The 24,299-nt window shown below is 44.4% G+C and overlaps 1 protein-coding gene across 9 annotated transcripts; it reads right to left on the minus strand.

Annotated features, from left to right (window-relative positions):
- Positions 1–2,790: 2,790 nt before the first annotated feature.
- Positions 2,791–20,367, minus strand: RNF34 (ring finger protein 34). Of its 9 annotated transcripts, none has more exons than XM_064272165.1 (8): positions 20,253–20,331; positions 11,615–12,452; positions 10,290–10,923; positions 9,859–10,165; positions 8,228–8,623; positions 6,393–6,494; positions 5,918–6,119; positions 2,791–3,770 (listed from the first exon to the last, which is right to left on the minus strand). In XM_064272165.1, the coding sequence occupies exons 4-8, from the start codon at positions 10,057–10,059 to the stop codon at positions 3,580–3,582; spliced, it is 1,092 nt and encodes a 363-aa protein (XP_064128235.1). In that variant the 5' UTR covers positions 10,060–10,165; positions 10,290–10,923; positions 11,615–12,452; positions 20,253–20,331; the 3' UTR covers positions 2,791–3,579. The 9 variants fall into 9 exon arrangements, with proteins under 9 accessions (XP_064128235.1, XP_064128233.1, XP_064128234.1 ...); XM_064272163.1 differs by having other exon boundaries at positions 10,290–10,407; positions 10,740–12,452; XM_064272164.1 differs by having other exon boundaries at positions 9,859–10,074; positions 10,290–12,452.
- Between the last annotated feature and the right edge of the window lie 3,932 nt (positions 20,368–24,299).

The raw sequence follows: 24,299 nt of genomic DNA on the forward strand, positions 1-24,299 counted from the left end.
ACCTTCCCTCCTCAGTAATCAATAGCGATGTAAACATTTTGACCTCGTGGGCCAAGCCTTTTCTACTAATGATCATTTCATCATTGCCCCTTTATCCTTTTTGGTTGCCCTAGCCAAAAGGTTTTATTAAAGTAGGATAAAAATCCAATCTCTTGTGGATTTAAAGACCCTTTCTTAAGAACTCAGAAGCCTCTGCACCCCAGAATGTAATTGAGGAGACCCACTTGCAGAGTTAAGATTAGTTAACACTCTGGTGTAGTTATAAAAACGTAGCTTATTTTTGCAAGCCTGATCTTTTGACGGAATGTTACCTACAACAGGTAAAGTTTCTCTTTTCTTGGCACCTGAGTTCTTTGAACCTCCAAAGAAGACTGAGTTACTCTGACAATCACAAAGGCCATTGGCTTCCATGGCAAGCACCTTAGGGGAAATCGTGGCTTTCAGGTGAACTGTCCTCCTGGTCACCCATTACCAGCAGACGTCGAGCCTTGTTGCAGCTGGGGCTGGCTAAGGGGCGCAGGGCTTGGGGTTAGAAGGCACTTTCTTCCTGTCATGTTTCCCAGAGCACACAACAGATCTGCTAAGAGAGGAGGCTAAGAAGGGGCTGAACGCTGACAAGTGGGGCTGAAAGCTACAACAGGGACACCAGTGGAGCCAAGACACAGACCCCCGTCAGGTTCAGAGGCTGCAGGAGTGCAGTGGCCCCTTCCACCCCAGAACTTCCCCCATGTCACGAACAATCCCGTGAGATGCTGCTGCCTGACAAGCCCACAGTCTCTGCATTAACATTTTACTTCAAAAAATGAGGAGCTTGAGGACAGCCTAAAATAGCTGCTGCCAACAGCTGCTCTGAGCCCACACCCCGGATCCAATGACGTAATGAAAGGCCCGCATCATTAGAAGTGCTTCCTGTGTTAGCCTGCATCTCCTGAGCCAAAGAGGGGAGACGCCACACCTTTCTCCAGGGAATTTGGCTCTTTGCAAAGGAAGGTACTTGGCGCATCTAAGAACATCGGAATGCTTTCACTCGGTTTGATTTTACACACCACAGGGAAATCTCTGGAAGCACACCCAACGACCTTGGTAACACCAGTTCCTTCAGGGAGGGGCATTGCTCCCCAAGAACAGCACAAGAGACGGCACTGTGTTCCCTTGTGGACCTTTGGAATTTTATCCATGTGATATATTACCTATTTAAAAGATTAATTTAAAAGGACAGGGCATGCCAGTTATTAAAGAGTGCAGACTGGGGAGAGTGACTGCCTCTGCCAAGTTAAGTTAGGACCATGCACCTCAGTTATTCCAAAGGTCAGGCCACTAAACCAATTACTTCAAGATGCTACCCAGAAAGCATACCGTGAAGAGTTTTTGTACTCTTCAGAAAAACAAGCAACTGAAAAAAACAACAAAAAACCTGTTGCTGCCAAGTCGATTCTGACTCATAGCAACCCTATAGGACAGAGTTGAACTGTCCCATGGTTTCCAAGGAGCACCTCGTGGATTCAACTGCCAACCTTAAGGTTAGCAGCCATAACTCCTAATCACTGCGCCACCAGGGTTTCCAAGCAACTCAGACTATATGTAAATGCAGGAGAAAACATTAAACAAGTGGTTTTAAGCTGAAACTTAAAAGTCTGAATTTTCTAACTTAATTTTAGACAGAACTAGCACCTGCTGCTTGCCTTCTATTTGGGTTTCTTTACTATCACCTGCTGGCCTAGATTTAAAGACTTTCTACCACCAAATTAGCTGTTTTGAGGGGGTTGTGGAATTTTAGAGTTCGTTATCTCAGGGAAGGTGCAGGCAGACAAGCCAAGCGCGCCGTAAAGCTGAGCAGGTGCTGAGCTGCCCCAGCTGCGGTAGGGAAGCAGGGACCTGTTCAAGCCAGTTACAGGCAAGCCCCTTGGCTCTGCAGCAAACAAGAGCCATCTGTTCGGAGGGAGGGCATTTAAATGCCCGCGAGGCCTTGCTTTATAGGATTTGGCCCTCAAAAACAGAAAAGGTAGACTTTTTTTTTTTTTCATAGTAAGCCAGGCTTTCTGCCCTTAGCACAGGTACGGACCACCTGCCTCCCTGAGCTCAAGACTGTTTTCAGGTTTAGTGGATCGCTGAGTACCGGAGGGCATGTGTGTGAGACCTGATGCAGGGTCAAAAGATAAAAATCAAAAAAAATAAATAAAATAAAAAAATCAACAGGAGGACTCAGCTGAGAAGTTAGGCATGTCTTTAAAGAATGTCTGCCTACTACCAGTGGGACCGAATCCATCTCGACTAAACCCAAAACACCCTGATGTGAACTGGACCTGGAAAACAAATTTCAGGTCCTGAATGACCTGACCAAAGAATCTGTTTGCATAAGCTAATGTCTCAAGGTTCTCATCTGCTGTGCGGTATTGAAAGGATTAAGAAACAAAGTTAAGCAGCAGAGCTACGTTCAAATTCTGATGAGGTCACTTTGTAACTGAGATTTTTGCCAAGTTCCTTAACTTCTCAGGGCTCAGGTTCCCCATCTGGGAAGACAGGCAGTATCTATCAAGAGTGCTGGTTTGGGAGCTGCTGGAGAGAACGATACAGCACCTAGCACAGCGCGTGGTCAGAGTAAACAGGGAGTCAGCTCAGTACCTCTTACTGACGAGGTGGCAGCAGAGGGAGCCCCTGGGGCTGTGGCTCCATGGGGGCATCCCTGAAGGCGATCCCATGTCTTGTGCAGAGGGTGCTAGCCCAGGGCACAGACACCCATTCCTGCTGTAACCAAGTGGATTAGCGACTGACCAAGGCAGTATTCACAAATCTTTTAAAATCTAATTTTATTCCTAAAGTTGAAATTAGCTAGCCGGTAGCACTGAAAATACACTTTCACTATACAAAACCGTGGAAACGAATTACACATTAGTAAAGAATTTAATATGCACACGCACACGCACACACTCGTCTAATGAAAGAAGCTAGATGCAGCCCTTGCTATCAAAAGCTGTACCTGAACAGAAATGGATGTGTTTAGTCTAAGGCCCTGGCAATTGTCTATAGAATGTCATTTGTTCCCAACTATGTTTAAATGCGGGAATAGCAACAATGGAAACTTACATTCATCAAACTTAGCATTTAAAATATACATGACTACTGAAGTGGACGTTCAGAGGGCCCGCTGCTCATCAAACACCATGAAGGCTGCTTGTGGACAGTGATCTCATTCACTCACTCAAAGGGAACATAAGTTTCAAACATCTGAGTTGTTTGAGTTAAAAATAGGATGAAGGGGAAATAAGAGAACAGGCGACGTGTTCTCCAGAGAGAGCAGGGGCTGAGATCGATAGGCTGTAGATGGTCTGGCTGCCAGAGTTTGTGACCAGGTGTGGGTGACAAAGCCTGGCCGACGGGGGGCAACTGGGCTTGTCCACGGGCAGGTGGGCTTACAGCGTGGACCAGTATTTCCACAACTTAGGAGGAACCTTTCTGTCCACAATTAGTAGTGAAAATAAAATATCTTCAGCCTCCAAACAGGACGTCTCCAGTCCCTTCCTGTGCACAGTCCCTTCCTGTGCACAGAGGTGTTTGGGCTCCACTCTGAGGGCCCCGGCCTCAGGACTTGAATACATGCACGGCGCGCACCACGTACTGCCGGCAGATGGGACACTCGTTCATGCGCTTGCCGCACTTGGTGCAGGTGACCATGTGCCCGCACTCCAGCAGGACGCAGTCGATGACGGCATCCATGCAGATGCGGCACAGGCTGTCATCCTCCTCGTCCTGCAGCTGCAGCCGCTCACCATCTGGAAGGCAACAGAGAGATGGGACTGCGGCACGGCCACCCGCCATCTGCCAGCGACAGCAGCAGGCCCAGCAGGACGCAGGGTTTATAAAAGAAACCATCCCAACTTCTCTGCATTCAGTCCCCTCACCTAGAAAAAAACCAAACCCCTTGCCATCGAATCGATTCTGATTCATGGCAACCCTATAGGACAGAGTAAACTGCCCCAGAGTTTCCAAGGAGAGCCTCATGGATTTGAATTGCTGACCTTTTGGTTAGCAGCCATAGTTCTTAACCACTATGCCACCAGGGTTTCCAGTCCCCTCACCCAGAAAGGGCAGTAATAATAATGCCTATACCTCCGAGGGTCTGATGAAGAATTAATGAGAAATGCTTGGCTTAGTGCCACACAGGAAGTAGTCAAGCGTTGGCTATTTAACTCTTATACTGCTATGTAATTTAGTTTTTGTTATAAGGATCTGTCATTTCTATAGTGGACATATTTAAGGCCCTAGGAAAAACAGAAGTAAGGAAACTAGGCTGCCCTGCACATAGGTTGTGGGATCAGAACACTATGAGAGTTTCCAGGTTTGACCTTGCTCTAGCTGTGTGACCGTGGGAGAGCCACAGTCTCCTCAGCCTCATCGCCTCAGGAGTAACAGCGTTCGTTTCCGCACTCGGGGGAGTTAGAAGAATCGTCCAGCAAGTGGCTGACGCTGGGGGAGGCAGCCCGAGCCTCAGAATCGTCTGGAGCCATCTAACTGTGGCATAAAAGGGCAGGGCCAGCCAGGCGCTGAATAAGAAAGGGGATGATTGGTTTATTAAGTCAACTTCCACCTGAGATCTGGCTTACAGCTATGGATGTTGAGGCTTCCCTTTCTACCAACCACAGAGGGGACTCATGGGAGTCATGAATATGGTTAGAACAAGAGGAACTCAAGCTTGATGGGCCGGTGGTCTCTAGCTTGGAGAGAAGAAAACACCTCATAGCTGGCCTTGGCAGGAGATTCTCACCTGGGGTCTAGTTTGTGGCCTATGACTACTCCTTGGGGTCTGGGGGAGAAAGGGTCCATGGGATCCCTTGACAGAAAAGCCAAAGGGGAAGACGCTAAAGGGCTCTTGAGATTAAACCAAAGGTCTTGGCCCTGGTCTCCTTTTCCTCTCTGGAAGGATTCCCTCCAACTCTACAACCTAGGAGCATAATGCAGAGAAGCCAATCTGTCAAGGCGATTAGGTGAGGCTATTTGGGTGAATCTTGGCAGAAGTGGCTTGGAGCCAAAGTCAAACTAGGAAAGATTTCAGCTGTGCTCGAAACAAAATGTGTCCCACCCAAACTTGTAGACAGAACCTGGGTTCAATTAAGCAGTGAGTTAAGGAAGGCACATCTGGCCTCCTGGGGGGTGGGAATGGCCGTGCGTTACCATAGTACACTGTGCCTGGCTGGCATTTGTTTATTAAATAGAGGATTCTGCCCCTCCCTGCTAGAATGTCATCTCTTTGCCACCAGGATGAAGCCTCTGAGGATTAAGATTCCTGTATCCACCACTGTGGCATCATTTTAAAAACAGGTGTGCCAGAATAGTTGCTGCACGTTCTGGGTAATAAGCCGCTTTATCAACAAGTGCTGTATTACAACCAGCTTTAACAAAAACAGTCATAAAAGTTAATGATGAGAGGACTATTCAGGCATATAAGATTTGTTGAACACCACTGAATTTAGGTTTTCTGGATCATAAATGCTCTGTGGCTTGGCCCTGTCACCGGTTGAGGGAGGGTTTCTTCTCCATAGCTTCATGGATGAATAGTTCCGAAGTTCTTGACCTCAGCTCTTCCTACGTACAAAGAAACCTACTGATAACTGATGCTGAGACCTACTTAACATCTTGGCTGTAGGGAATTTTCCCCCTACTGTTAGGATTTGAAAGCAACAATTAAAATAACCAAAGCACTGGCCTGCCAGAGGGGTTAATGAGAAAACGAGCATTTTTCTAAAGACAGGGAATTTCAGTAGGGTTCTACCAAGTAGTTAATTATGGCAAGAAAAACCAGACTGAACAAAGTCTCTGACTCGCTTGCAGCGGTGGTCTCAAAGCCAACATCAGTAATTAATTTACAGCCCAGCTTTTAAAAGCTTAAGGAAGGATACTATAGGGGGAAAAAGAAACCTACATGACTTTTGGTTTTCTTCATTCTCTTTGTATAATCTGTTTACTTTCTCTACCAGCTCCCATTTTTCACAACAGCCGGAATAGCTGACAAAATTCCGAGCCAGAATTTCCTTCAGCTGGCGCACACTCATCCCTTCGACATCTTCAAGGCTTGACAGATCAGACAAAGACGCTCTCGCTCTCTTTCTGGAGAGCCCAGGGGTCTGAAATTACAGATAGTTTCCATTATTTCTATTCCTACAAGTCCAGACCTCCCATAGCAAGGTCAGGGGTCTGTTCCCCTCACTCTTAATCTGTTGCTGGCCTCAGACACTCTTCCCAGACTTCCTTCTCATAAGTCCTTGAAGTGTTACAAGGCCCTGAATTCAAACCAGAATGAACAGCCTGAGCTGATCTAGCTAAATCATCTAGATGGGCACCTCCCCTCCCTGCCAGGCCGATATGTCAGGGAAACCAGTTTTTATAGGCCGTCTTACCTGCTCATCCAAGTTGTCATCGTCATCATCGTCGTCGTCATCATCATCATCATCATCGTCGTCGTCGTCTTCGGTATTTGCTGAAGCTAGTTCACTGTGTACCTATATACACAGTGTATCTGATTAGGACAAGAATCATATTTTCTGAACAGTGTCAACCTATTTACCACTAGAGAAGGCCTTTCCATAAGTCCTCCCCAAGATGACCCCAACACCTGGCATCTTCTGTGGATCCAGAATGCTGCTACCCCTCCCTGAGAGCTGGACCCTATGTGATTTCATAAAGAACTTACTTTCCAAGTTACCTCAAAAGCCAACTTCTGTGTGTCTGTGAATGTGTAGAACCTAACCAAAGTATTAACTCCCTGAGGAAGGTCCCATCATGAAATGCCAAAGCTGTAAGCATACATCTACCACTGGGATAGCACTGCCTCATGTCAGAGGACTTGCAGGTGACTGCTTTGACTGGAGCCTCAACCATACAGATAGACACTAAAGCTCTGACTGGTATCAGCCCAAGTGTGAGGGGCATAGGATTTGAAAGATCTCAGTCCTACTGCATTGTACACAGACGTCCTAATTTCCAAGAATGCTTTCTAGACTTTACTGGTGGCTGATGCTAGCTCAAGTTTTTAAAAATTCCTCAACAATCAGAGGTACTCTCCTTTAGGAAAAGGAGAGATTCCTTAGACTTGAGTCTTTACGTTCTTTCACGTCTTTCCTTTTGACTGTGTTTTGACCATAGCTCTGCAAGAGTCTAGGTCAGTTCCCAGCTACAAATATTCTGCCCCACTGACTCAAGCATTCACACGGTAGCACCCGAGCCACCTCCCAAACGGTCTTCTGGGTAGATGGCAAAAAAGGCAGATGTGTCGATTCTCATTTGGGAAAACAATAAAACTCCTACCTAGACTTACCTAATTTATGGTTATTTGGAAGATAACTAGGCTAAATTTCCCTCTGCTTTTAATAAGCCCTTACACATGGGGTCACCATGAGTTGAAACTGACTTGGTAACATCTGGGTTTTTTTTTTTATTATTATTCAGGGAAGGAAATTAAATGTGCAAGAATTGTTAAAAAAAAAAAAAAAAATTCAGCCCCCTAGAATCACTCCTGTAAACAAATGAATATTAATTACAAGCCCTTGCATGTTGTTCAGTCAGGATGCCCCAGGAAGGCCTCACTGGGGTGATACTCTGCACTGGCACTTCTCGGAAATTAGTAAATAACCTGGATTTCCACTAATTCCTATGGTTCGTTCCCATAACCTAAATTAGAACAATTTTACTGTAGTAAGGCAACTGAGCACTGATACCTACACAAATACCCTACAAACGTTTGTACTCTGCTTTTCAGTCATTATTTCAGTAGTTTGTGTTATTTTAACATATGTTAAAGAGCTTGGCTGCTAACCAAAAGGTTGACAGTTCAAATCTACCTGTCGCTCCTTGGAAACCCTACCGGGCAGTTCTACTCTGTCCTATAGGGTCGCTGTGAGTCAGAACTAACTAGATGGTAACAGATTTGGTTTCAGGTTTTTGGTTATGTTAACAGCCCCAATAAACAGTAGTTATGGGCAAATGCTATCCTATATAAGATACAGAAACCGAGGTAACTAAGGCCAAAGGATTGATGAGCTATTTTTGGACCCTTCAGATAGCCCCTAACTACTGAGACTTCACATCAGAAGAGCCTGCACGTGTGTGTTCAGCAGATGTGGAACCTCTGTTCCCGCTTGTGGTGCTCCTTTATCTGGAGTCATCAAGCCCTGAAGGCTGCACCGTCTGTGGCAGAGTCAGCATGCCAGGCTGCGATGCAGTCACTCCCTTGTACCTGTGCCAGCGCTGAGGTTCGGTCTCCATCCACAACCTCTCCCTGAAATGAAGACATGGTAGCAGAGGGGGCTGTGTAGTTTGAAAACAATGAATGTGTAAAAAAGCTAGAAGTCTGGGACCTTGAAGAATTCAGACTGCTCGTGTCCAAGTCCTCGGAGCCGAGTCCATGATGGCACAGTACCAGATCCACCAAGTCTTCTTTCTCTCGACAAGTATCTGTTGGTATGTTTCTAAGGAGGAGATACTGCCGTAGGTCTTTCACCTTCAGTCGCATTAACTGAGGGCGCTGAAAGGCCGTCTCTTGTAGTAAGTGACAAGTAGAACATCGGCGGAGATTTTCTTGTAAGACTGAACAAACGGAGCAAAAATCCTTCTTGCAGTCACAACATACATGCTGCAAGAAAGAGAGAGAAAAGAAGCATTTACTGAGACTCAGATACAAACAGTTACGAAAGCACTAGTTTTCTTCTTGCTTCTATTAAAATTCCATTTGAGTTCTTCTGAAGCCCTCTCTGGCACTGGACTATTTTCACAGACAGCTTAGTGTTCCAAAAGCCAGGAAAATCACAACAGTCGCTGCTGAGGCTCTTTGGGTTCACAGAAGTTCAAATACAGCACTTTAAGAAAAACATACACTCTTGTGTTAATGAATTAAAACCTTTCCACCCCCTAGTGCAAACATGTAATTAGCAGAACAGAGCTGACTTAAACCACACTGAGCAGAAAGCACAAGCACAAACTCTCTTCCTATGTGAACAATGTTCCCCACTGAAAGAGGAAGAAATAACCATGACAGAAGGAAAAATAAGGGCAATTGATATCTCAAGGTCAATCCAAGAAAACGAAGGACCCCACTGACACAGGCGTCCACACCCTCCATAGCCTCACTCACTGCCAGAGCCAGTCTCCTCATGAGGCTTACGGAGTGTTCCGTGGTGCGGTCACTTCTGCTTCAGGCATTGTTCCCACAAGCTAACACTTGTTTCCTTAAGTGTATCAGAAGGAATGAATTGATGATCGAGTAGAAAGAACTACTTCCTGGGGAAAGTAACTGTTTTAAACTAAGTATTTTATGTTGACTCTATAAACAGTATTTGTCTTATTATACTCATTGCTTCATTTGAGAGTTAAGAATATGATTAGGGATGAATTTTTTGCAAAATTGAGGTCCAAGTTACACTAAAGCATCTCTGAAATAAACAATCTAAGTAAATCTCTTGCTTCAAAAAATAAGCATCATCAAATTGACAATAGCAACCTGAAAGGTTCAACAGGAAGCTTAGGGGGCAGTGAGTTCATGTTAGTGGGGGAGGAACAATTCAGAAAAGGAGGGTGAGAATGGCTGCACAACTCGAAGAATGTAATCAGTGTCACTGAACTGTACACGCAGAAACTGTCGAATTTTGGTGTATGTTTTGCTGTGTGCATCCTCTACAACAACAAAAAGAATCAAGAAGAATCAAATAGTGAAACCTGGCCAAAGTTCGGCAGAAAGGATGCCTGATGGAACACTGTCCCATCAGAATACAGTCCCTTTGTAAAAAGAAACGAAGACTAGCTATTCAGAATAACCTACAGCGGGAACTCTCACCAGGGGTCTTGTATGTAACGGTAACGCATCCAACTCACCTTTTTTCTGAAGACGGAAAATGAGAGTCCACAGGCTTTGCAAACGATATTAGGCCCTTCTGCGGCTGCTGGTGGGTAGGAGAAATCAGGGTTTGGTGTAAATCTGAATGGGCCAGTGCCTCCTGCAAATCCTGCCGGCTGGCCCCTGACAGCTCCAGTTCCCATGACCTCATTCAGCAGCCCGCAGCATGAAGCCCACATGGACGTGGCGCCCGCCTGAAGAGGAACACAGCAGGACCACAGCTTAAACCTCAGTAACTCCTGGGCTCTGATCCACAGGGGCTGCCATTCTGGAGAGACGTGGGCCCTAAATACAACACGGTCCCAATTTTGTAAAAGACAAAATACGCACAGACACAAACAAGAGCATAGAAAAAGCAACTGGATACAAGTATGTCCCATGCAATATCTGGGACATACTAAAAACTTACTTGTTGTTTATCTGAAATTCAATTTAACTGGATGTCCTGTGTTTTATCTGACAGCCTCAGGCTGGTGGCTACCATATAGCATAGCTCTAGAGCCTGGGCCACATTCTCCCAGCTGTCACTTAGCAGAAAGAACAGAAATTCAAATTATTACTTAATTTCATTAAACCTCTCTTCTCTCTCTCATTTGTAGCTGGGTATAATAAACTATGGCATATATAAATAAGACATTTATTATTAAGAAAATGGCTAAACATCAAAATATCAAATAAAACAATCTCTAGATTTAATTTTTTTTTTTTTTTTGCCTTTTATTTTCCTGTGGTTTTGTCTACTTCCTAAATTCTTTACAAAGAATATATAAATTTGACATCAAGGAAACTATCATTTTAAAAAGCAGTTATCCTACCTTTTCAAACTGAAAATACTAAATATGTAACTGTAATGACTCACTACAAGATGATCTCCCGAGGCGTGAGGGCTGTTTGTCACTCCATTAACTGGCCCCAGAACTAATGAACGGTCTTGTTTTCTCTTCTCGTCTCTGAGCAGCACTGCTCTCACTATACTCACTGTGGCAACTTGTCTCTTTCCTGAAGACTCAGAAACTCCATAACCAAACTTGTTAGAAGTATGTCTAAAAGAATAGAGACTTTCAGTGGGGACCAAGGCCTTTTCCGATGCTTAAAGTATAAAAGCTATGATGTTTGGAGCCAAGAGGCTTTTGCCCTCGTCCTGATTCCTAAACGTATTCTGTAACCTAGATCATGCGATAGATACGGCATCCCGGACAGGTGAGGCATCATCAGTTACCATGGCAGCACGTAACAGTAAGGCGGTTCCATGTGCTTTATTATCTGAGTCCGTCAAAATGTATACAGTTTGCCTGACAAGCTCTTTAACAATCGGAAAAGGCTATTTGGAATGCTCAAGAAGGACGAGGCTATTCTTCCTGCTACCCACAAGTATTGTTATATTAAGTATAGAGAAAGGAGACAGTAGAGCAATAAGAAACCACAGGACAAGGTTCAAACAGTCTTAAGTACCAGGGTCACTGATACAAATATTATATGGCGTTACACCCTGTAGTTCTCAATAGTGATGCCTTTAAAATTCAGGTAAAATTAATAGCCTGCTACAGGAAAAATCCGAACTTACCAACAATTAATTTTAGGCAATTGATCTTTTACCAAAAGATTCAGCTGCTGTCTTTTAAACAGTGAGCTCTCTTAAAACCACCAAAAATACTGTGTTTTAAAAATTCAATTTGCACATAACTTTTTTTTGGGGGGGGTGGAGGGCGTAAACCCCTCACCTGCAGAACGTACCACAAGGAGAGACTTCTCTTCATTCACGGAGCTTGAAGCCATCATGGTTGAGGAGCTTGAGTTTCCTACTCACCTAGCTACTAGGCAATTAAACAACTAGGTTAGCTTTATCCCCTGCGACTTTTGTGTGATGTTTGTCTCCCGACGTGGAGTGAAAGTTCCTTCCTTCTCCCATAGCATCTAGTTTGGCCACCATATCACTGACAAGTGAATAACTGTGTAAAAGGTTTCTTTATATTACCTCCCTAAAGGCAGTTTAACATTGTTTAAATTTTGCATGCTACTTAGAAAGTTCAAATTGTGTCTTATTGGTAAAGAATAATCAAGGTAAAAATGATTCTGACCTAGCAGGCCCGAAATCTCAAAAAATACTCCCTTTAAAGACAGCTCTGCACACACTGCCCTTTCTACCAGAGCCAGCATTTTACAATGATCAGAAAGCAGGATACACATTCTGAAACCACGGTCATGATTATTATCGTTACAATTCTAGGCTGAAAGGTATTTTCTTCAACCACAGCTCTGGTGGTGAAGGGAACAGAAGGGTTTGTTTTGAGAAAATAGGTGGAATCTCTGTGGACATCAGTACTGGGGGGTAACAATTTTGCCCCACTCCTCATGTTTCTATAAAACTAAAAACCAAACCCGTTGCCGTAGAGTCCAACTCACAGCGGCCCTATAGGACAGAGTAGAACTGCCCCATAGGGTTTCCAAGGCTGTCTTCTTTACGGAAGCAGACTCCCACATCTTTCTCCCAGGGAGTGGCTGGAGGGTTCAAACCGGCGACCTTTTGGTTAGTGCCAAGCACTTAACCACTGCACCACCTGGGCTCCTGTTTCTAAAAAAAGGGGGGGAGGGGAGGGATTTCCTTTTCATTTCCCAGAAGGGAAAATAATAAAAGAACATTTCTTCTTTCTGCCCTCTCATTATTAAAAAACAAAAACAAACAAAAATGCACAGACTCCTTGATCTAGCAGTTCTACTGGAGGCTTTTCCAAAAGGACTATTCCTAAAAGTGAGCACCACCTTGACACTAAAGTCAGAGGAGAACATCAAAAGAAAACCACAGGCCAACCTGACTGACCAACCTAGATGCAACCATTAACAAACCAAATTCAATGGTGACTTCAAATAATAACTGAACAAGTAGGATTTATCCCAGAAATGCAAGAATATTGGTTATAGTTCTTAACTAAAAAAACAAAAACAAAAAACCCAAGCTACCTTCTAAAACAACAGTGTGTTGCTATAATCCAATATTAGGTACGACCCAGACAGATATTATTGTTGTCAGCCAAAAACCATAGCAGAGGGAAAGAGGAAGAAACAAAATATGTAGGTTTCACCCTTGCTAGATCTGTGAGGAGCCTTGGTGGCGCAGTGGCTGAGCACTCGGCTGCTAACGGAAGGGTGAGCAGCTCGCATCCACCAGTCTGGGGGAGAAAGATCTGGCAATCTGCTCCCGAAAAGACTACAGCCTAGGAAACCTTATGGGGCAGTTCTACTCTGTCTCATGGGGTCGCTGTGAGTTGAAATCGACTCAATGGCACACAATAACAACAGGATCTGTGAATTTAAATTTGGACAAAATCTGCCAACAAGAGAATAAATCCTCCTAGCAGCATAGCGGGGGTGAGTCTACCTGTGTTATCCTGAGAGTAGCATCTGCAAAACTCCAGCCCTCTTCAAAGTTTACAAATTTACAACAGTCAAAGCCCCAGTAACCCGTTTTATTTGAAGTACCTTGCTTTCCCATCTGGTATATTTTAAAAACTTAATTTCTGTTTCACTTTCCCAGTGTGGAAATGAAAGTGAACCCTTTAGTGCGTGTACCCCCCAACTTCTTTGGAGCAGGCATTTTTAGTTCTGTGCCACAGTGGCTGCCTGCATTGCCCCTTGCTAAGGAACTGCCTAGGCCTATGAAACTGCCTTTAAGCAGTGGTTCCCAACCCTGGCTGGCAGCTGGGCTCACCAGGGGAGCCATAAAAAATGCTGATACTGGGCCCACTCCCAGAGATGCTGATTTCACTGGTCCAGGGTATGGTCTGAGCATCAGAATTTTTTTTAAAACCCCCTAGGTGGTCCGTGGCTAGGAACCCCTGCTCAGTCTAAGACTTCTCCCTCCTGCTGACGTCTTTGCAGCTCAAGACTCTCCTCAGCAGACTCCTGAAGGACCCGTGGTTACTTCTGAAGCCTCTAGAGTTCTGTGACCGACACCTCGGCCATGTGCGCCTCAAGATTTGTCCACGTTTTCTTCTCTGCAGTAGTGGGATATGCCTGTAGTGTTTCCTTTCCCTCTACAGCCTCCCCTAATCCCTTCACAAGCTTTGCCTGGCTGAGTTTTAACAATTTCATCTGATCCTTAAATTAGTTCCTTTCCTTTTCACCACACACTGGTCTGGAACTGTCTGCTGGAATCTGGTGCCTTCCTTCATTTTATTTGCTCTTTTGCCCAAGCTTTTTTTTCCCCTAACTTACTCCTCTAAATGTTTTCTTGCTGGGAATCTCCAAGGCTGAGACAAAGTCAATGATTTCTGGTCTGTCAGTAGCAGCCATTGCTCACACTCTGTTTGTCCTTCGCTTGCAAGGTGAAGAAATCCCACCGAGAAAACAAATTCTCCCAGGCTTGAGTTCCATCTATATGGCTCTCCTTTAATCCATTTCATCTTTCTGTACTTTCAAGTCCCAATTTCATAAATTTCTTCTGCATGTCCCCTCCGGGCACAGGTATCCCTACATACAACTGTCACCTGACGTTCACTAATAATGCTTGAAGTGCTCTCTACTGATCTTCCCCCTTTCAAATCTGTCCGAATTTTCTGTAACTACCTGACATAATGGTCCCAGTTTTCAAGCAACAGAATCTATAAAAGTAATTACGGAACTATTTCAGAGAGCATTTTCCAACAGTTCATTGGATCTGGGCTCTCAAAAAGTGTGTAGGAGTGTGAGGCGGACATGCCAATTTATTCTCTGGGCTCTAGACTCTTTCTTGGAGCCATTACTTTCTCTTATCTGAAAGGGGAATAACCAAATACTTCTCTTTCTGGATCCTCCCTTTCAGTTTTAGAGACTTAAGTTCATTTTCTTTTCATTTCTGTCTTCCCCGCCTTCTCAGAACTTCCCCAGTTCAATCAGCCACCGCTCTTTTAATTTTCTTTTATTCACTCACCACTTCCATCTTGATAGTAAGATTGAAGCATTATTTTCCAAGCCATTCCATTTCTAGATTTTCTGAGTAAACCCTACTCCTAGGCAGACAGCATACCAGACACAGCACTTCAGGTTTTGAATTTGCAGTAAACTCACTGAGTTGTTTCTCTGCCTCTACTCTAAAAAGGTATACTCCTTATTAAGGGTCCCCATTCATCTTTTATATGTTCATTAAAAAAAAAAAAAAAGATCCACCATCCATCTGTGAGTGAAGCCAAAGTCTGGATCTCTGAAATACAAAGCCATGATCTGGGCTTATGTAGCGGGAGCCCTGGTAGTGCAGTGGTTGAGAGCTCAGCTGCTAACCAAAGGGTCGGTAGTTCAAATCTACCAGCCACTCCTTGGAAACCCTATGGGACAGTTCTGCTCTGTCCTACAGGGTCACCATGAGTCAGAATCAACTCGAGGGCAATGGTTTTTGGTTTGGGCTTATGTAATTAACAATCCAGATATTACTCAGGACTATGGTTGACAGTGTAACTCCACAGGCTAAACCACGTGAATCCAAGAAGTTAGAAAGAACCGTAAGCTGTAAAGACAGTTACCTTCCCTCCCGTGACCTACGTAGAGAATAATGGAACGAGGCAGCCACCTACTTGTGCCTGGCAGCAAACCAGCTCCCAGTTCAGGGAGTTCAGCTGTGTTTGCAGTTTATTTTCTAGCCACCAGTGACTACTGAAAATAAGACTTTGCCTGATAATCTAACCCCTTTCTGACACATCCCCTCAGGTCAAAACTACTCCTGAATACAGCAGCCATGGATCATTAAATCCTTGTCTACTAAGGTCGGACTGGTTTGCATCATTTAAAAACCAGCCATCCTATTAAAAGCTTACATGGCCCACAGTAAGAAATTCAGCTTTGAAGCCCCGGTCTGGACTGCCCCATCACCTAGATCTCCTTATGCTATTCTGGTATCCACTGCCAGTCCTTGTCTCTTTTTCAAGATTCAAAGCTAGTACACCAAGATGTTTGGATTTTAGAAGGATGATGACACTTTCTTCCCACTCCCAATTTGGAGCTAATTGAGAAATAAGGCAGACAAATGGAAATTAAAATGTATATATTTTTTTACTGATAACATCAATTAGAGAACAAGACTTAGCTCTGCAGCCGACTAGTCCTGGCAGTATGCCACCTAGTCACAGCACAGGTGACCGGTGCAGCTTACCACCTCACTGATGAGACCAGAAGGCATCCTCCTGTGGGAAGACAGATCTGAGAAGGTCCCAGAAAGCACTGAGTCAAGATGCTTAGTTTCTTTTCTGAAACTCACCAACATAAAGTCCCTCTTCTTCCTCTGGTAGCAGACAAGTTAGAAGTGTTCCTCCCATACTGTTCCTCTTGGGGAATGACTTAGAAATTCTCACCCTTCTGTAGGAGCTTAAGAGTAGTGGAGGGCAATGTTATCTCCAAGTTTCCACAGTCTGTGTGACAACAGGGTGACAGTCCCCACTATGTGACACCTATTTCCACTACTACAACAAACCACCAATTTTATAAGCATGCCTTCAGGCTCCTCAGTCAGAGTCAGACAACTTAAGCCTTCTCTGCGTCATCATTTCAGTCCACAAACGCAAGAGGAAATGTGTTGTTTCTCTGCCAAGAGCAGCAGCCCAGCCCGGTTTCTGGCAGAGTGCCAGAGCTCTCAAATGGCGTCAAGGTTCAGCTGTCTTAGAAAGTGCATGTGTATATATATGAACTAATGTGCTTTTACAATCCCTATGAGGGCAAAATACTTCAAAATGCTAAATTTAAAGAAAGAATGCTTACTACAAAGGTTGAATCCTATTCTAAATGACATCAAGGTATGATCCCTTTGACTGACTCCACCAAATACAGTATTAACCAACCAGACTAGAGTGAAGAATAAGAAAAGCTATGTTGGTTTCTGTAAAGATTAAATGACAGCCAAGGGAGACAGAAAACAGTAGAAATGGATGGGTTTGAAAGCAGCAGAGAACTAATGATCTAAGTCAGTTGCTTTTGATTAAACTAGGTAAATGGCAGTAATAATAAATGCCACCTCTTAAGGTGTCTACGAGGAGCCCCGGTGGCTCAGTGGCTAAGTTCTTTGCTGCTAACCAGAAGGTTGGCGGATCGTTCCACGAGAAAGCTGTGGCAGTCTACTTCTGTAAAGATTACAGCCTTGGAAACTCTACGGGGCAATTCTACTCTGTTCTGTAGGGTCACTATGAGTCAGAATTGACTCAGTGGCAATGGGTTTGGTTTTATTACCTGTATTTACAGTTACCCATTTATTATAATCAGAAAGGATAAAAGCAAAGAAGAGATGCATCAGGTAAAATCTGGTAGAGTTCCCAGCATGGGACTTCCATTGTCCCCAGGGATGTGCCGATCCCTCCCCTGATCCAGGAGGCCCCAAAGAATGCTCCAAGGTCTGAGAACCCCTAGTCATTGGGACTTCAATGAATATGCATGATTTGGGCCTTAATGCATAGTTATGATCGATCCAATCAATGAATATGCATGACTGACTGCATCATGCCTCCTCTATTCCTGAAGTTAGTTCACCAGGTGTGGGACCTGTGTAGTCCCTCCTTGCCTGACAATTCTGGAAAATAAAGGCACCTTGATTGCTTGGGTTATTTTCTGAAACCAGAGTCAAAGGCACAAACGAAGTTATTTGTCCTACGCCAGGGAACGCTACTTTCTTAATGAACAAGTATCTGACCATACACCAGGAAGGAGAAAATTCTACATCCTAAAATGTCTATCATTTTGATATTAAGCAGCTTGCAAAAAAAGATGTTGTTTATATTATTTTTAGGCAAGACATCTGGCCAAAGTGATTGATAGATTTTTAAAATAATATGTGCTGTAGATCATAAATGTTACCTTACATATGTTTGTATTTTTGTTTTCTTTTTTTTAAACAGTACATTTAATTTCCTCACCTTTCACTAGAAAAAAAGGAAATTACATTCAGTAGATTACTTTCTCCTTGATACCTCATTCTGAGCTTGGAAGAATGAACATGACTAGCACACTTAAGAAAAAAAAAAAGACCAAACCAAACCCACTGCTAACAAGTTGATTCCAACCCATAGTGACCCCATAGGACAGAGTAGAACTGCCCTATAGGGTTTCCAAGGAGCACCTGGTGGATTCAAACTGCCGACCTTTTGGTTAGCAGCCGAGCTGTTAACCACTGCGCTAACAGGGCTCTGAACACTTAAGAGTGAGATCAATATAAATATGGAGAAACAGGAAGGAGGATTAAATCAAATTACTAACACGGGACACCAATTTGGATTTTCTTAAAAAATTCTTTATGGGGAGTTAATTAGGTGTTACTCTTAGACGTTACTTAGACCCAGTTACTCCCTGAGTTTTTGTTTGAGAGGTAAAACTTATTTCAACATGTTTCTAAACAAAGAAATTAAAGGGAGAAAGTAAATATCTACTCCTCACATAGTATACTAAAATTAGCTGCTCCTGGCTTTGAGTGAAGCTGTACTTATCTAATTGCCTAGCTTTTAAAGTAATTTTAATTCCACTGAAAGAAGTACTGCTTATGTGAACATTCACACATTAGAATTCCTGTTACAGCAGGAATCAGTGACTCTGAACAGATGAGCACACCCACAATCAAAACAATTTCATTATCAATCAATATAAAATTAAATAATAATTTAACAGCTTGGATTCCTAAATTTTGTGAATCCAGTTTCACAAAAATATAAATGAAAAGAAGCATCTTCCTGTCATCTTTCAATAAATGATGTCTTTATAAACCTGCATTTTGCTTCAGAAAATATACACGTGTTATGTTTCCAACTGCCACTGAAACTTGCTTCTAAAATTCCAACTCAGAAAGCCGTGTCTTCCATCCACTTTAGTTCAAAAACACTTGTTTTTAAAGCTCTTGATTAAAAATGGACCTGTCCCTAATTCTCTCCTTCCACATCTCATTCCTTGAAGGGCCAGGAAATTAAAACGAATAAAGATAATAACATTCTTTGAGGCTTTATATATAGGCTAAAGATCCCTGCTTTGTTTTGGGGGTCTTAACACAGCAAGATGATGGTTTTCAAGAAATAAAGCTAGTTGTAAATATTTTAATAGGTATTCTGAGTTGAAATAATACTTTATAACTAAACTAGGAGGCTAAAAAGTCTTACAATATTGTCACACTTCAAGGCACGATTCAAAAGTTACCTATTCCAAAAATCTTCCTTGCTTCCTGCAGCCCTGACTATCCTTTCTTTCTCCTGAGGATTTTGCATTTTATTGATACGTACATCACTTTCTGCCTTGTACTGTGGTTACTTGTGAAGGTCTCATCTCTTCAGAATGGCAAACTCCTGAAGAGTGAGGGCTGCATTTGAAATTAACTTCCACTCATCATGCTCCCTCTCAGCTGGCACACAGTAAATGTTCAACAAAATATTTACTAGATATAGTTGTCCAGAAGCCTAACATTTCTCTAGCCACGTCGCGCTCCGTTTCAGCCTTCCAACAGTAGACCTTCGACGCTTCCTCAAGGTAGAGTTTTTATTTAGCAGTTCACTTTGCTGTTTCCATTACCCACATCGAGCACACCTCTCCACTGAGATTAATGAAGTCGTGTGTCTGAAAGAGTATCACCACCTTATGACTCACCCCACTTGGGTTGAGTTCAGCAAATGAATCAATATACCTGCACTGATGGTTGTACACCGAGATCCTCAGAACTCTTAGCCACCAAGTCGAGAGAACCTTCCCCTCACCTTTTGTTAAACTTCTCACTTGGTGACGCTCCCACGCGCTTACACCCACCTTGGAGAACTCAAGCTGCCAAATTACTTGCTGCGCACCTAGTGGTGATGGAGACGCATCTAGTCTGCTAGCGCTGTAGGTTACGGCCACCACGTTAGGTCTAAGAAGAAAGCTTCAGAGTGGGACCCCCACCCCGAGGCATCTCCGACCTGTGAGCCTGGCCCCAGCCTCCCGTCTCCCCACACCACCACTCTTCCCTTGGGTCCTGCAGTCCCCATCCTGCCCCAGTCCCGCCGTGCCCCCGACATGTGGGTTAGTTCAAGGACTCGGGGCGGGAGAGGGCACGCTGCAGGCAAAGGCGCGGAGGCCGAGGCGAGCTTTAGTGGCTGTGCCCCAGGCTCCCCAAGGAGCCGCCCGGGCCCGGGCAGAGGGGGGCCCCGGCACGAGGGCGAGGGGCGCCGGCCTCGTCCCCCGCTCGGGATCTCTGACTGGAGGCGCTGGGGGCGCTCGAGAGGGTCAGGAAGCCCAGGATCTCAGCCCTGGGCGCTCAGGGCCCCAGACGCCGGCCGGGGAGACCCGAGGCGGAGCTCTCCGAGGTGCCGGCCGGCGGGGTAGCCGCTAAGGCCGAAAGAAAGCCCTTCGGGCGGGCCCCGGCGGGACAAGAGAGGCGAGGAGGGTCTGCCCAGATCCGCCGGCCCCTCACCTTCATGGCCGCGACCGCCTCGACTCGGTCGGCTCTGCCCGGGAGCTCAGCACCATAGCAGCTCCTCGCACGCCCGACCTCCTTCCTTCTGGGCGGCGACTACGGCGCCTCTCGCGGCGACCGAGCGTCCGGACGTAAGGGGCGTGGCCACGCTCGCCGCGCGCCCCCGGGAAGAGCGCCGAGCGGCGGCCGAGTCAGCCAATCCGAAGCCGATATTCAGGGGCACGGTCACCAGAGCCAATAAGGGAAAGGGAGTGGGGCGGGGCCTCCGGCGCTGCCGGCTGGGAGGAGGGAAGACTCCATCCCGCCCCGCACGGAGGTGGGCGGGTCTGGGCGTGGCGAGGGCTGCTCTCTTAGCGGCTGTCTAGGTTCGGTCGCGGAGCTCGGAGTTGGCTGCCTTTGAGAGACCCCTGCTGCAGGAATTTGGCCTTAGGGGGAGGGTAGTCAAGTTCCTGGGGTAGTGAGGGCGGGAAGGGCCGCGGCAAACTTGAAGACGCCGGCTGGTTTGATGGCTTTTGTTATAACCGTCTGAGCAGGGCATCAAGGCTCTCACGCTTCTTAATGAACCTCAATCCTCATTCGAGGGCCAGTGAGGAGCCTTTCAAGAAAAGATTAAATTGAAAATACTTGAACGACCAAGAGTTCACAAATCCCTATTGCTTTTTTTAAGCAGTTTTGAGATATAATTCATATACCATACAATTTAATGGTTTTTAGCATATTCAGATATGTGCAATTTTAGAACATTTTCCTCCCCTCAAGAAGAAATCCCCATTAACTGTCACTTCTCTCACCACCAAACGGCGCACACACACACACACACACACAAGCAACCACTAACCTACTTTCTACAGATTTTATATGAATGGAGCCTTAAACGGGCAGTCCCCAGGTCACAAACCGGATTTACGTACAACCCCTAGAACCAACCCCCAGTTACAAAACGGGTGCCACTTTGTGTCACACATCAAAACATTATTATTACTGTTTTATTGGGTTAAAGATGTTTTAGAGTATCTGGAAATATTTAATGTGTTTATACATAGTAAGCTACACTACATACTGTATACTATGACAAACATTTGACTAACTGACATTAGATAGGAGCCATACCCAACTGTCCAGACTTAACGTACAAATTCAACTTAAAGAGAAATTTAGGAACAGAACGCATAGGTAATTCGGGGACTGCCTGTAGTATATGGTCTTTTGTGACTGGCTTCTTTCACTTGGAAACTGACGGCACTGGGTGTTGAGTGGGTCTTTTACTTAGCGTGTTTTCAAGGCTCATTCGTGTCATAGCATGAGTCAGTACTTCATTCTTTTTTTATGGCTAAACAATATTCTATTGTATGGATGGACGACATTTTGTTTATCCATTCATTTGATGGGTTATGGGGTTGTTTCAACCTAATGGCTATTGCGAGTAATGCTGTTGTCTATGAACATGTGTACAAGTTTCTGTGTGGACATAAGCTTTCATACTCTGGGAGTATATACCTGGGAGTGGAAATGCTGGGTCATATGCCAACTGTGTTTAATCATTCAAGGAACTGCTGGGCTGTTTTCCAAAGCATCTGATCTATTTTACATTCTCACCAGCATCAACTGCTCTTTTAAAGTAATGTCAAAATAACCAAATACTAGCACAGTCCCTTGGAACTGACTGTTTCAGACAGAGAAGTTGAGGTTGTAAATTAAGGTACTGATTTCTTCAGAATATGTCAGATACTAGGAAAACTGGGATTTGATGACGTTCTGCCAGTGTTCCTACTCCTCTTCCTCTCACCTGTATCTCAGCCAGTATTTAAGTATTTAAATAAGGAAAGAGAGAGATATGATGGTGTCACCTCACTTCTCATGAAGACCTAAAATTGTTCCGTCCCTTCTTAACAGACTTGCTTATGTATCGTATGTCAGATTAAAGCATGCACACAAAACCACACCACTCCCCTCTCAGACTGAAATAATACATTAACTTTAAAAACTCATTGCCAGTGAGTCGGTGAGTCGATTCTGACTCATGGTGACCCTATAGACCCCACGAGGTTTCCAAGGCTGTAATTTTTATGGAAGGAGATTGCCAGGTCTTTCTCCTGTAGAGTGGATGGTGGGTTCGAACCACTGACCGACCTTTCCGTTAACAGCCGAGCACCTAACCACTGTTCCACTGGGGCTCCTTATATTAGCTTACTTACTCACTTTTACTGCTTCAAGCACTGCTCAGATAATGTAATTTAACTTCTTATCCAGGACAGTCCCGAGATTTCTTCTTTGGAAAAATGTAGAGAAAGCCTTTCATTCACCATGTCAGGGCAGCAGCTGAGCTTCAGAGGAAGAGAAAATATTAATTAACTCCACTAGTGATCTAGGGACAAAGAAACTTAATAAAAACTCACTGGTTATACAAAGCCACAGTTCTCTCTTATTGGGAAGAAAGCTGGCATGTCTACCTCAAGAGTTAATAAACACATGAAAAGATGCTCAACATTGCTAGCCATCAGGGACATGCAAATTAAAACCATAATGAGATACCATTTCACACCCACTAGGATAGCTAAAATGAAAATAACAGGTGCTGAGTGTTGGTGAGGATTTGGGGAAAGAGGAATCCTCAAATGGTGGTGGTGGGAATGTAGACAGTGCACTTTCCATTCAAAAACTATTGAATTGCATGTTGATGTGGTACGTGAATATCTCAATAAAGCTGTTATAACAACAACAACAAGAAACAGTGAAAAAGAGTCAATGCAGCTGGAGGGTGGCCAGAAAAGGACAATTAAAACAACCAAGGGTAGGGAGACATTGAGTATTTGAGAGAATTTTAAAACAGTCCAATTAACTCTTTTTTTAAATTGTGCATTAAGTGAAAGTTTACAAATCAAGTCAGTCTCTCATACAAAAATTTATATATACCTTGCTATATACTCCTAGTTGCTCTCCCCCTAATGAGACAGCACACTCCTTTTCTCCCCCCTTTATTCCCCATGTCCATTCAGCCAGCTTCTGTCCCCCTCTGCCTTCTCATCTCCCCTCCAGACAGGAGCTGCCCACATAGTCTCATGTGTCTATCTGAGCCAAGAAACTCACTCCAATTCCTGTCTGAAGAGTTGGCTTTAGGAATGGTGCCAGTCTTGGGCTAACAGAAGGGCTGGGGACCATGACCTCCAGGGCCCTTCTAGTTTCAGTCAGACCATTAAGTCTGGTCTTTTCACAAGAATTTGAGGTCTGTATCCTACTGTTCTCCTGCACCATCAAGGATTCTGTGTTGTGTTCTCTGTCAGGACAGTCGTTGGTTGTAGCCGGGTACTATCTAGTTCTTCTGGTCTCAGACTTATGTAGTCTCTGATTTATATGGCCCTTTCTGTCTTTTGGGCTCATAATTTCCTTGTGTCTTTGATGTTCTTCATTCTTCTTTGCTCCAGGTGGGTTGAGACCAATTGATGCATCTTAGATGTCCACTTACTAGCATTTAAGACCCCAGACTCCACTCACCAAAGCGGGATGCAGAGTGTTTTCTTAATAGATTTTATTATGCCAATTGACCTAGATGTCCCTGAAACCATGGTCCACAAACCCCTGCCCCTGCTACTCTGGCCTTCGAAGCGTTGGGTTTATTCAGAAAACTTCTCTGCTTTTGGTTTAGTCCAGTTGTGCTGACCTCGCCTGTATTGTGTTGTCTTTCCCTTCACCTAAAGTAGTTCCTATCTACTATCTAATTAGTGAATACCCCTCTGCCTCCCTCCCTCCCTCCCCACTCATGTAACCATCAAAGAATATTTTCTTCTCTGTTTAAACTATTTCATGAGTTCTTATAATAGTGGTCTCAAACAATATCTGTCCTTTTGCAACTGACTAATTTCACTCAGCATAATGCCTTCCAGATTCCTCCACGTTATGAAATGTTTCACGGATTCATTATTGTTCTTTATCGATGTGTAGTGTTCCTCTGTGTAAATATACCATAATTTATCCCTTCATCTGTTGATAGGCTCCTTGGTTACTTCCATCTTTTTGCTATTGTAAACAGTGCTGCAATGATCATGG

Source organism: Loxodonta africana, chromosome 19 (genome assembly GCF_030014295.1).
Source record: "Loxodonta africana isolate mLoxAfr1 chromosome 19, mLoxAfr1.hap2, whole genome shotgun sequence".
Lineage (NCBI taxonomy): Eukaryota > Metazoa > Chordata > Mammalia > Proboscidea > Elephantidae > Loxodonta > Loxodonta africana.

Excerpts from the sequence above, each read along its gene's own strand:
- RNF34 (XM_023539273.2), bottom strand. The coding sequence starts at position 10,260 with ATGGGACATACTTGTATCCAGTTGCTTTTTCTATGCTCTTGTTTGTGT. Across the intron at positions 8,624-9,858 it reads TTTCCGTCTTCAGAAAAAAG|CATGTATGTTGTGACTGCAA; the intron begins GTGAGTTGGATG and ends TCTTTCTTGCAG. Across the intron at positions 3,771-5,917 it reads TGAAGAAAACCAAAAGTCAT|ATGGTGAGCGGCTGCAGCTG; the intron begins GTAGGTTTCTTT and ends GTTGCCTTCCAG.